Below are 13,202 nucleotides of genomic sequence, written 5' to 3'. Positions count from 1 at the left end.
TATCACACAACATAATGTAAAACCACTGAAGACAGAGTCTATTTACATCTGTGCATCCAACATTTAACATAGTGAGTACTCAATAAATATTTGTCATCTGAATGAATGAATAGATAAATGGAAGAATTTAAAAAGTAAATGTTTGTTGTGGTTTAGATAGGAAATGTCCTCTGAAATGCAGGAATATTCAGAAGTGAAATGATTAGATTATGATAGCTATAACCTAATCAGTGGATTAATCCATTGGATGGATTAATAATTTGAATGGATTACTGGGTGGTAAAGAAAAGAAAGGTAGAACATGGCTATAGGAAGTAGGCCACTGTGGGTGTGCACTTGGCAATTATATTTTGTCCCTGGCTCCTTATTGTATTTCTGTTTCCTGGCCATGAATTGAGATATTTCCTCTGCTATGCCCTTCTTCTGTGGTGTTCACCCTCCCCTCTGGCATAGAATAATGGAATAAACCAACCAACCAAACTGAACCTCTGAAACCATGGGCTAAAATTAATTAAAACTTTTCATCTTCTAAGTTGTTTTTGTCAGATATTTTGTTCACGGTGATGTACATATGACTAATACAATGACTATTTCAAGAGAATCAGTCTCTGTGTGAATCGGTAAATTAGTTTTGGGCTACCATGGTTTCAATATGGTTTGTTGCATCTGCAATTCTAGTTGAAATTTGTATGCTTTTGTGGCAGTTTTGAGAGGTGTTCATAAAAAGGACTAATGCCTTTCTTGATAGTGAATTCTTATTCTTCCGAGACTGAGTTAGTTATCAAGACAGTGGGTTGTTATGAAGCAAAGCCACCCCTCATGCTTTCTTTTCTGTATGCATCTATTTGCCCTTCCATTTTTTGTCATTAATTGAAGCAGCCTGAAGTCCTTACTGGGAGTTGATCAGATACCATTACTGTGTTCTTGTAATTCTTAGCCTCCAGAATCATGAGCTGAAATAAAACTCTGCTTTATAAATCAGCCAGTCTCCGGTGTTCTAGTGTAGCAACAGAAAATAAACTGAGATGAAGACCCACATGCAGAGATTTTTTTGAACACAAAAGGAAAACATAAGGAGCAAACAAGTAGATAGGGAACAATATTCATTATTATAGGACATAAAAATGGCAAAGTTTACAATTTAGGACTTGTTGGAAATAGAAGGAGGAGTCAAAAAGGTTAAAAGGAAACCTTCAAACATGTTGGCCCATATGAGGGGAATCATAATTATAATCATGAATCATAAACATAAATTAGATAAGAATTATTAGAAGTAGAGAATATATAAGATATATGATTGTTATTTTTACTTCAAATAGTACTCCCCCATATTTTAATGCTTAAAAGAATATTTTAGTCATTTGAAAAAATCTATTTATACTCATTTTTTAAAATTCCTTTCAATGTCTAACTTTTTATTCTTTTTTCTTTCTTTCTTTCTTTTTTTTTTTTTTTTGGTGCCAGGGACTGAACTCAGAGGAACTCGACCACTGAGCTACATCCCCAGCCTTATTTTGTGTTTTATTTAGAGACAGAGTTGCTTAGCACCACACCATTGCTGAGGCTGGCTTTAAACTCATGACTCTCCTGTCTCAGCCTCACAGGTGGCTGGAATTACAGGTGTGAGCCACTGCTCCCGACAATGTCTAATGTTTTGGTATCAACCACTAGGCAATTCCTGATTTAAATTTCCACCTGAAATATATTAGAGATTTTCATTGTAGTGTGAATGGGAAATGAATATTTTTCTATATAAAATTTCATTTAAAATATTTACTTTCTTTAGCCAACAAAATACAACTCATCCTTATAATAGCTTATCTGTAGGATCATCCATGGTGTAAAACCTCCCAACTATCTATGGTATCTAAGAATTTCGTCCATGGAGGAAATTAGCTTCATTCTGAATTTCATATTACAACTTAAAACATAGCAAATGGTAAACCCTCAGTATCAGTATATGCAATTGTTTCTTCATTTTTTCAGTCTTCTTGATGTTTTTATTTTGAATACTGCATGTGTTCTTACTTTAATGTTAGCAGGGGCAGGGAAATATAGGAGGAAGGGAGTAGGGTGCAATTTCAGGGGAACTTATATTCATAGATTGGGGAAATCCACATCTAAAAGTAGTAAAAGGAGTGAAACTTTGGGAGGTAATAAGGGAGATCCGACCTACATGTAACTATGGTTTATATATAAAAGATGTTCCCTTTTCATGCCATTTAGAATTCAGGGATTGCCTACATTAGGGAAGGTGTAAAAATCAGGATGATTGAATCATCTGCTGAAATGTTTTATTTCAAATAATACTCAGTTTATATCCTATGATCATATTTATGTTTAAAGAAGTTTAATTCCAAATTATTAAATAATTACAAGAATATTTTATATATTAACTGACTCATGGAAAGCCTCACATTTTCATAGTTAGGATTATAAGCATCTGGGAAAATTGATATAATGTATGTTATAGTGAATTATATAATATTTTTAAATTAGAAATGTGTAAAGAAAAAATGAAATTGCTACTTTATGGCATATAAGTCTCTTTTTCTGCACCATCTCAATTCAGTTCCTTTGACAACACTCATAGATTGATGTTCTAAACAGGTTCAAGTTATATGCTCATTGATGACTTTTAAAGGTGCTTTATATTAGTCTCATGTTAATTAACAAAATCTATCTCCTACTACAGCTGGACAAGAATTCTGTGTTTCTTATAGAGGATTTCTTTTTGTTCCAAGGGTAGTGCATGCCATTCTAATTTGTTACCTTGGGGCTTATCTGGTGCTTGTCTCTTTTGCTTTCCCTTCCTCACTCAATCAGAGATGTTCTTTAGTATTCTTATCAAATTTCATAAAGTCTGCCCATGATTCTTGCATGCAACAAGTTTTTTCCTTCTTTACCATTCTATCATACATTTGGTATTTAATTACCTAGTATTTGTAGTGACTTCTATCTTTTTATAATGTTAACTCTGTTACCTTGATATTATTGGAAGTTTCTTGCTACATCAACTATCCTTTTCTTGATAGACGCTGAATGGTACTGCGATGGTTTGAATAAATGGTGTCCTTCAAAAGCTCTTAAGTGAGACAATGAAAGAGTGTTCAGAAGTAAAATAATTAGATTATGAGAACTAACCTAATTGGTGGATTTATCCACTTGAATGTGTTAATTGGTATCCTGAGGCTAGAGAAATAAAATGTAAGGTATGACTTTTGGGTTTATAGTTTGTCGCTGATGAGCAACAACTCATTTCTTCCTGGTTGTCATGTCCTGAGCTGTGTTCCTCTGACACACCCTTCCACCCTGCTGTTCTGACTCAGCTGAGGCCCAGAGCTATGGACTCGGATGACTATAGATGTAATTTCTGAAACTGTGAGTCAAAATAAACATTTCCTCTTCTATGTTGTTCTTTTTTTTTTTTAAAGAGAGAGTGAGAGAGGAGAGAGAGAGAGATATTTTAATATTTATTTTTTAGTTTTCGGCGGACACAACATCTTTGTTGGTATGTGGTGCTGAGGATCGAACCCAGGCCGCACGCATGCCAGGCGAGCGCGCTACCGCTTGAGCCACATCCCCAGCCCTTCTATGTTGTTCTTGACAAGTCTTTTGGTCACAGCAACAAAAAAGCTAACTAAAATATACACCTATTTACTTTCAATTTTAATTCTCTCTTTTGATTAAGGTTAGTTTTTAGATGTGTTCATATTGTTTTGAAGTTTCTAAGATTTTTGTATACTGATAATCTCATAAATGACAAGGCAAATCAAGAATCATGTTCTTGCATAAATTTCACCCAAAAGATTATAGACTTAACTCATTTTTATAAAGTCATCCAAAGATGAAGTATTTCCCTCATTAGAACATAATGAATTATCATGGCATACTCTATGAAATTCATTAATTGAGTTTAAATGCATTTGTGGTTATTGTGATTTTCTGCTTTGATTAATTGAAGCAAGTGGCATACCTCATTATAATAAATATGTCTGATAATCTAGAGAGATTTACCATTGCTAACTCAGTACATTTGCTTTCCAAAGCTTCTGGCTTCCATACTTCTAGTGAATGTGAGCTAATAACATGGTTCCTGGTCTGTGTTCTCAGCTTAACTATCATTCCATTTATACCTAAAAACTTCAAAGAAGCATTTCAAAGTAGTCAGGGGAAGGCATAAAAAAAGGAATCTTACATCATTCAGGTGAAGTCAAGAGAGGGGCATAAATAATTAAGGAACTTAGCTTCACGTTTATCATCATCTAGGCATTCTATATTCAACATGACTACAACTTCTCTCAATGATGGCCAACTATCTTTATACATGGCCACTGATTTAAATGTCATAAACTACAAGTAAATATGCTTTAAGAGCAAGCTGAACTAGTAGAAAAAGGAAAAAAATCCATATTTAATTTCAGTGATTGCTTACAAAGAAAACCAGAAGTATTTTTGAATATATATTGTGTGTACACACATGTATAAATATCAGTACAAACAAATGAGAAATATTCTGATTACTTTTACATTACCTGTAATATCTGTAAGTTTTCTATTTTTCTGTAATTTTGAATGAGTGAGTCACTTAGTCATGTATATGATTGTGGACAGCTTTTCTACAAGTTCAAGTTGAAGTGGTCAAATGTTTGTTTCAGAATCAGTTTTTGTTGTTTCATTGCTTGTTTGTTTTGGTACTAGGGATAGAACCCAAAGGTTCCTAACCAATTAGCCATATCCCCAGCCCCCCCCTCTCTCTCTCTCTCTCTCTCTATCTCTCTCTCTCTCTCTCTCTCTCTCTCTCTCTATATATATATATATATATATATATATAATATATATAATTTTTTTGAGACAGAGTCTCTCTAAGGCTGGCTTTGAAATTCTGATTCTCCTCCCTCAGCCTCCCCAGCCAGCCACTGGGATGCCCTTCAATATCTAAAACTGGGAGCCAAAATAAACTTTTTTTTTATTTATAAGTTTATTATCTCAGGTATTTGTCATAATAACTGAAAGCTAACAGGAAATTGGTGTCATAAGTGGAGTGGTCATTGATTTTACTATATACATGAGTATGAGGAGAAGACTTTGTAATTGGTTGCAGGAAGAGTTTTGAAAAGTTTGGAGTAGAAAGCTAGAACAAAAACCTTAAAATGCTGTAAGTGGATCTTAATGGGTAATACTGGTGGGTGTTCAGTAGAGCATAACTGTGATAGGAATGCAGACATTAAAAGCTATGCTGATGATGTATCAAATGGAAATGACTACTCTTGGAAATTGGATTAAAGGCCATCCTTGCTACACAGTGGCAAAGAATTTGGATGCCTTTTAACTATGTCCTGAGACTTTGTGAGAGGTCAGGCTCAAAGGTGACAAATTAGTTTATCTGTTGGAGGAAATTTTAGGGCAGCATAGCATTCAGGCATGAGAATTACTGGCCTCATTTATCCAAATATATAAGGATAACAAAGAGTAGAAAGATTTAAAATGTTTTCAGTCTGACCAGAAAAGAAGTGCATGTAAACATGTGCCCAAGAAGGATGCAGTTACTAAAGAAATTATTGCCTATAAAAAAACATTTAAAGCCAAGCATGGTGGCACACACCAGTAATCCCAGTGGCTCAGAAGGCTGAGGCAGGGGAATTATAAGTTTAAAGCCAGCATCAGCAAAAGTGAGGCACTAAGAAACTCAGTGAGACCTTGTCTCTAAACAAAATCCAAAATTGGGACTGGGGTTGTGGCTCAGCGGTGGAGCATTCACCTAGCAAGTGCGAGGAGCTGGGTTCAAGCCTCAATACCACATAAAAAAAATAAATAAATAAAATAAAAAGGTATTGTGACCAACTACAAGTAAAAAATAAATATTCTTTAAAAAATAAAATAAAATACAAAATAAGGCTGGGGATGTGTCCCTGTGGCTGAGTGCCCCTGAGTTCAATCCCCAGTACCCCCAAATAAAGCAGTTAAATGCTTTGCATCAGCCCAATACAATAGGAAGGATGCCTAAGGTCATCTCAGGAATCTCTAACCTACCACATCTATTATATATTCAAATGTATAGAAATGCAAATTTGTTTCAAAGACCTTCATTTCAGAAGGGAATCCCAAGGGACCCTGCATGTCAAAACCACCTAGCGATTTGTTTCCCCTTGTTCAGCTAGAAAGCCATGAAGAGGTTTCTGCAGGCATGGCTCATGTATACAATGACTCAGGTATATCTTACACTTATAGCCAGTCTTGGGGTTATCCATGTGATGTTGGTTTTGAAAACATGCAGAATATAAGAGGAATGAGTTCATAGAGGCCTCCACCAAGATTTCAAAGGAAATTTTGGGAAGCAGGCAATGTGTTTCACAGTTAGAGTCCCTGGAAGCAGCCAATGACAGGGTCACATGTAGAATTATGAGAGTAAGCAAAAGCTGCTATGTAGACCCCCCCACACACAAACACATGAAGTAAAGGCATCAGCACCATGATATGCCTGCCAAGAAAGCTATAGGAAGCACACAGAATTTACCCATTAAAGTAGCAATGTGGGATGCAAGATGCTGATTGCAAAGGCAGGTTTTTGTAAACTTTTTGGAGCCATAGGACAGTGTGCCCAAAATTCTGGACATGGAGACTTAGAATTTAATGTTTGCTCTGCTGGGTTTTGGTTTTGCTATGATCTTTTCACTTATCTCAATTCCCCTTATTTCTTTTGAGAATTGAAATATATAACCTGTCTATGTCACCATTATATCATGGAAGTATGTGCTTATTTTTAACAAGGGATCACAGCTGAATTTTACTAGAATCTCAGAGAAGGCTTTGTACATGGACTTTTTAGCAATGACAGAATATTTAAGACACTGGGGACTCTTGAAGTTGGACTAAATTCATTTTACATTATGAGATGAACATGAGTCTTTGAGGTCCATGAACAGAATGCTACCATTTGGATAAGTGTTCCCCCAAGATCCACGTGTTAAAACTTAGTTGCCAGCCTGTGGCATTACTGGGAAGTGGAGGGACCTTGAAGGGGCAGGAACTAGTCAGAGAAATTTGGATCACTGAGAGTTCACTTGAAGAGTATAATGGGGTCAGCCTCTTCATCTTCTCTATGGTGACCTGGCCATGAGATAAATGGTTTTCCTCCACCATATGATCCCACAGGCATTAAAGGAATAGGACCAGACAATTAAAGGCCAGAACCTCTCAAGCCAGGACACAAAATAACTTTTTTCTCTTTATAAGTTGATCTCAGGTATTTGTTATAGTAATTGATTGCTGAGTAACTCAACGTGAACAGCATACATTGGGAAGAATGGCAACAATTGAATCTTCCCAAAAAGGTGATGTAACTTGAAAGTTATAGAAAGACACTTTTATATTGGAATAGTAAATAAATATTATGCTTTCATGAGCATGTCTGCAGTGGTAGTTGCTGGATATACCCCCATCAGTACTCTACAAATATAAAATTAAAGAGGTCAGAGATACTGAAATTTATCTGAGGCTGATCCAGTTCCTGTAGCCATACTTCCAGAATGTGAAAGGGAAAAATGTAGCAATTATCCTCTCAACCCTAGAAGAGGGCTTGTATTTGAGGAAAAAAATTGAGGTCACTGCCCTCTAATGACAGAATTCCTTCCTTCCTGTACCAAGTTCACTTTCTTAAGGCTAAGATTCTTATGGAAAATTAAGAGGGTGGTGATAAGGGACAGTCAAGGGTTTGTTTTGAAATGGCAAGCAATGCTATCCCATGAAATACTGGAGATGGAGAATAGGTCTCATTCCCAGTATTTCATAGATCAGTCTCTTCATTTGCACCAAATAACCAAGAGATTAATATAGTTGCTTCCATTTCCCTAGAAGTACCACAGGACCCAAAAGTGAATTACCCCCTTTGATATTAAGTCATTGCAAGTAACTGCTACCAGGTAAGGTTAAATCCTTAGCAGTACTGGGCACCTGGAACTGTAAGATTTAGGTTACTAATGGTATAGATGACCTCTGGTCATTACATTGGACTTTAAATAAAGCAAGCCTACATAACATATGATTGATTATGTGGACCCTGTTTCTTGAGTGTCAAGATATATGGGAATATAGAATACTACCAGAGCAGGCAAGCTTAGCCAATAAAAACCCTTAATTATCTTTCTCCTCTATGGCAAAAAGCCTTTAGTCTTATCAGCTCTCTTAAATTTGACATAAATGAGTATGATGAGGAGGTGATGATGAGACAAAATACCTGTGGAAGCAGCAACATGGCCAAAGTAGAAGACATACAGCCATTTAGTGGCCAACTAGAAGTTCTCTGAGACTCAACACATAGTCGCACGAGACAGGCAAGGTGTCTAAGTGGTATTGCCACTGCATAGGGAAAACTGAGAGGTTCTCAGGTGAACCAGAATTTGAATGAGCTCCATGATTTCACTGAAAGTGAACCAATGATAAGGTTAAAAAAAGAGATTGTATAAACCATAGGACAGGGCTATGACTGGTCTTGGTTTTTCACTAAACACCTCAACATACAGAAGCACCAGGAATTTGGGGGTGGGCAGAGTAGATATATACACCTTTCTTTTGTCTTTTTCCATTGAAAATGGCTCTAGAAGAATTTTTTTAAATAACATATGTTCACAAACATTTTACAATTCTTTGTGCATTATAATATTTCCTGCTTCCAAGTGCAATCCTTCTTCATAGCAACAACTTCATTAAACACATATAGCCAGAAAAAAGGAAATCCAGTGTGGGTAAATAAAATAATTGAGGACAAGAATATTGGCCAGTTAAAATGGGTGGAAATGAGGTGTATGTTCCTATTTATTTGGGATAACCAAAATGGAGAAAACTTTGCAAACACTTTCCTATTTCCTACATTTTGATTTGCACTGACTACTACATATTTCCATGAATGAAGTTGGCTATGTGAAAAAAAACAGTAACAATTGACAAAGTCAAAATGCTTTTATTTATACTGAAGTTTAGCAAGTACATTTTTAACAAAGAAAGCATACTTTAATTTAATATATGGAAGAACAGAGAAACCATACATATAAGAATCTAGTCTCTAACACACTACAGTATTTTTTTAAAAGACAAAAAGCCAAGCTGAAATGATCATAGAAAAGCATCAAATATGGTCAAGTGACTTTAGCCATTAGGATTTAGTTCATATTCTTAAACTGGTCAATCTAATGTGAGGACAATGTTTACATCATTGTTTTTAAAATTTACACATATTCCTTTTTTAATGTAACAGATTGAATAGCTGCTTCAGTAAACAAAGCTTTGCTGATAAACACAATTGAAAATACTCCATGTTGAATAGATTCAGAGATAAGCTGGAATCACAAGCATCTTCATTTATGTAAAGCCAGCGAGGACCTTTCAGGCCGAATAAAACTGTTGTGCCATTGCTAAACAGTAATAGTTACCTCCTTTAAAAAAAAGAAAACAAGTTAGTTCTTCTGTAGAATAAATCTGATACATGCTAAAAATTACTAAAACTTTTATCTTCAGGAACCTAAAATGATTGAATGTAACCGTCTGATTCAGTATTTATAAAAGTTAACAACATTATGTTAATATGTCAGTTTTCAAAAATTCTTCAATTTTCATGATATAGCTTCTGCTCTTCTTTGGGCAGCATTGAAGAAATTGAAGACTAATACTTTTTTCATGAAATTTGTTATAATGTTTATAATGATCTATATTATTTTTCCTTTTACACACAATGGTACATTGAAGTCCCTATACCAAAATAGGGGGAAAGGAGTTATATAGTTTTGACCTAAGATAATTACAGCTTTATACATTTAGAATTTCCTCTCCCCAGTTTAACCTTAAGACTGTGTATACTGCATGAAGGGAGACTAGCTCTGCATACCATTATGACCAGAAGTTTTGGTCAAACCATTATTCATTTAAATGTTGATCATCTAGAGTTCATAGTATCCTAGATTTAAGTAACACTTGATAGGTGTGGCTAAAAATTATCAATGAAGGATTTTTAAAAATTTGTTCTATTTCTTTTAGTTTAACCTTGCTATTTTCCATAACAATGGCTTATGACCTGGATATCTTACTAATCACAAATTGTCCTTTGCTTACAAAATAAGACACAGTGGGAAAGAAAGTGTGGATGAATCAGTATGAACCTATTAACTATGCTTAAGAAATGCTAAAAGCTATGTCTATGAGTCAAATGTATTATCTTCACATATAAAGAATACATTATCATTTTTGAACTGATAGGCCTAGTGTAAATTATTCATTTATTTCACACTGTAAGGAGAAAAGTATACATTTTTGGACCTTATGCATGGTAACTTTAAAATATTTATTCTTTCTGTGTAAAGGGTATCATGGTCTGTCAATGGAAATTTTTGGATAAGATTTCTGAACCAAAAATAAAGATAAAGTAAGGTAATAAGAGGATAAATGAGTTTGATTCTGTATTAGTCAGAATAGCTATAAAATTGGACAAAACTCACATAATTGGCAACCAGATATTTTTCCAAGGAATACACAGAATTTATCTGATATTTTTAGCAGAGCAAAATAAAACAAAGCTTATATTTTTAGAAACTCTCTGGTAATTTGTCAGTCCAGATAATTGCTCAGACTGCTTCGTACATGGAGTCTGAGAATATTTATTCTGATGAAACTAACTAGTTAGTTGTTTAGTTCTCCAGTCTACCTCATCCTCTGTATACACAGCCTAAATATCATAGGAAAGATCTTCAACATCAAACGCAAGACAATTATTTTACCAGGATTCAAATTTATACAATATAGTAAAGCTCAAGTCATGCAGTACAAAATGTGAACATTATAAACTTGAAAGCAATGGCAAAACAAATAATGCCCTCTAAAAAGGTACATAAACACAGCAGTGAGTGCCAAAAGACAATCAATATTCTTCATTCAGAAAAATGCAGTTACTGAAAATCTCATTTATTATGTGTAATTCATGTCTGTATTAAAAGAGACAAACATATCTGCCCACACACTTCATTAAATGTCCCTGCTTATAAGGCCTATCAGGAAGAGTTTCCATAGCAACTTGAAAATAAGAAAGAATTAAAAAAAATAAAAACCTAGGCTAGCAAGAAAACAATATTTATATGTATCAATTTTTTTCCCAGCATACAACAAATTGAGATTTCATAGTAGTAAATTTTTCCCCAATGTTAAGATCAGTAGCAAAATACACTCCTGTGTAGCATGCTGCATAAAGCTGACACCTATTCTGTTATTGTTTTACATATGGCAATGCTAAATGACCAAAAAGTAGGAGCCAATATTGACCTGCTAACTGACACTGATCCTTGGAGCAATCTCAAAGTTTGCCACATTTCAATTTCAAAATGCATTTCAGCTATAATATGAGTGATTTATCATTTAGTAGTAGCTGTCAAAGCAAACTCCTAGATAAAACAAAAACATCTGGAACCATAAACAGAGGAGTACAGTAGCTGAATTTTAATACAAACCCAGCATGTTCACTTCATTAGGAACAGGAAACAGCTAATTAGTAATTGAATGTTTATGTTTTATGTTTTTAAGAGGGTTCATACTTGAGCTCCAAACAGAGATGATCTAATATGCACTCTGGATGTAAACAATTTTAAAGATCAGGAAGAGCAATGAACAAACCCTCTTTGGAGGAATGTTAGGAGCTTGGAAATTTAGAAGGAGGGACTCATAATATCTGGGGAGTGCTGGCAAGGTTTATTACTTTAAGATTCATCCAATAGGTAAAGAGGAAATTTGATGTATAAAAACATGATCAATTTTAAGTAAAAATGTAGTTACATGCAGCCCTTCCCTTAGCACAACACTGCCTGACATGGGTATAAACCATGGCACAGAAGGCTGGTATGGCCTTCTCCATACAAGAGACAATATACTGCTTGGTTGGTTTATCTCTTGAGGGCCACAGATGGCTATACCAAGGTCCTTTAAGTGTAAGACTTGCCTCCTGTGTTATATATCTAAAGATTATAAAAAAATTAGATAAATCAGGTGTCAAAAAGTAGATATGTGCAAAAAGTCCAGAAGAAAATGCAAGGGGATTCTTCATAGTCAACCAAAGTTAAATATATATATAAAATAGCAGTAGTGTGTTTTTAAGTGCCTTAATTTGAAAATTATATTCAATTTTCCCTATCATTCAACATGTGCCATTTGAGTATATAATGTTGAGACATTTTGTGATGTTTTATTTTCAGTTATATTTCATTGTTATTCAGGTCAGATATCTGATATTAATAAAATGTTTCATTTGATTTGCCTAAACCTTATTTATGACTTACTTCTAATATAATTTTTTTCTGAATTGGGATAAAACATCATACCTACTCTACAAAAGCAGACCTTCTATAGTCCATAGAGAGCATCTGAAGCCAAATGTCTGTGCCTTAAAAAAATCTTTCTGTATATAAAATGACTAAAATGTCATATTCATTGACATGAAATAATGAAATATTTCATAGTATGTAGAATATTTGCAATTCCAACTAAAACTGTATATACTGCCATAAGAAACTGATAAAGTTTTATCCAGTCTAACAAATAGAATGGATAAAACTCATTTGGCCCTTTGCATAAGATGGGTGGTGCTTTGGTCACATTAGAACTTAATTCTAGGGCAGATATAACAAAATATATCAGATTTTGCTTGATGTAAGGAGGCATTTTAGGAGTGAAATTAAATGTTTCTGATTACTTAAATATCTATTGTATTCTTAGGAGGCATAAAAATGATGACAGGTATATATAATCAGTCTTTGACCATGTATCTGTTAAGTAAACAGTTAAAAATACTTAAAGCCATTCTCTGGGCAATTCAAGCCAAGTGATCCATTTGGCCCTAATCACTTGAACATGTTATGCATCTGGCCCTATCTAGAACAGAGGGTGGAAGGTAGAAAATATTCATGATGTAAATGTACCATTGCATCTGCCTCTTTTCTTATGTCTATATATTTTACATTCTGTTTGCTTATTGATCACATAACAAAGAGCAAGACTGGGGATAAGAGAGAAGTAAAAGAATAAAAGGAGATTTTTTAGTAGTCTAATTTACCATTGCCTTTCTTACAGATAAGTAATATGCTAGCAGAAAGGGGTTAAATATTTTGCTCCACCAACAACAGTTCAAGAAAATTGTAAACATGGTAAACACTAAAAACTAGAGCTCCTCT

General features: G+C 34.5%; 1 protein-coding gene across 3 annotated transcripts in view; it reads right to left on the bottom strand.

The window, feature by feature from the left end:
* Positions 1-9,110: 9,110 nt before the first annotated feature.
* Positions 9,111-13,202, bottom strand: part of DACH2 (dachshund family transcription factor 2) — a 548,049-nt gene continuing 543,957 nt past the window's right edge. For all 3 annotated transcript variants that reach the window (XM_081276418.1, XM_081276416.1, XM_081276417.1), the window contains one exon: positions 9,111-9,431. Coding sequence is in view for 2 of the 3 variants with exons in the window: in XM_081276416.1 (XP_081132542.1) it covers positions 9,382-9,431 (50 nt within the window). In the remaining variant the exon portion in view is untranslated. The remainder of the gene's footprint in view (positions 9,432-13,202) is intronic.

The sequence above is a fragment of the Spermophilus citellus genome, assembly GCF_964194105.1.
Source record: "Spermophilus citellus genome assembly, chromosome: X".
NCBI classification, from domain to species: Eukaryota; Metazoa; Chordata; class Mammalia; order Rodentia; family Sciuridae; genus Spermophilus; species Spermophilus citellus.
The sequence above is the reverse complement of the archived record's forward strand: the minus strand, read 5'-3'. Positions and strand labels throughout refer to the sequence as shown.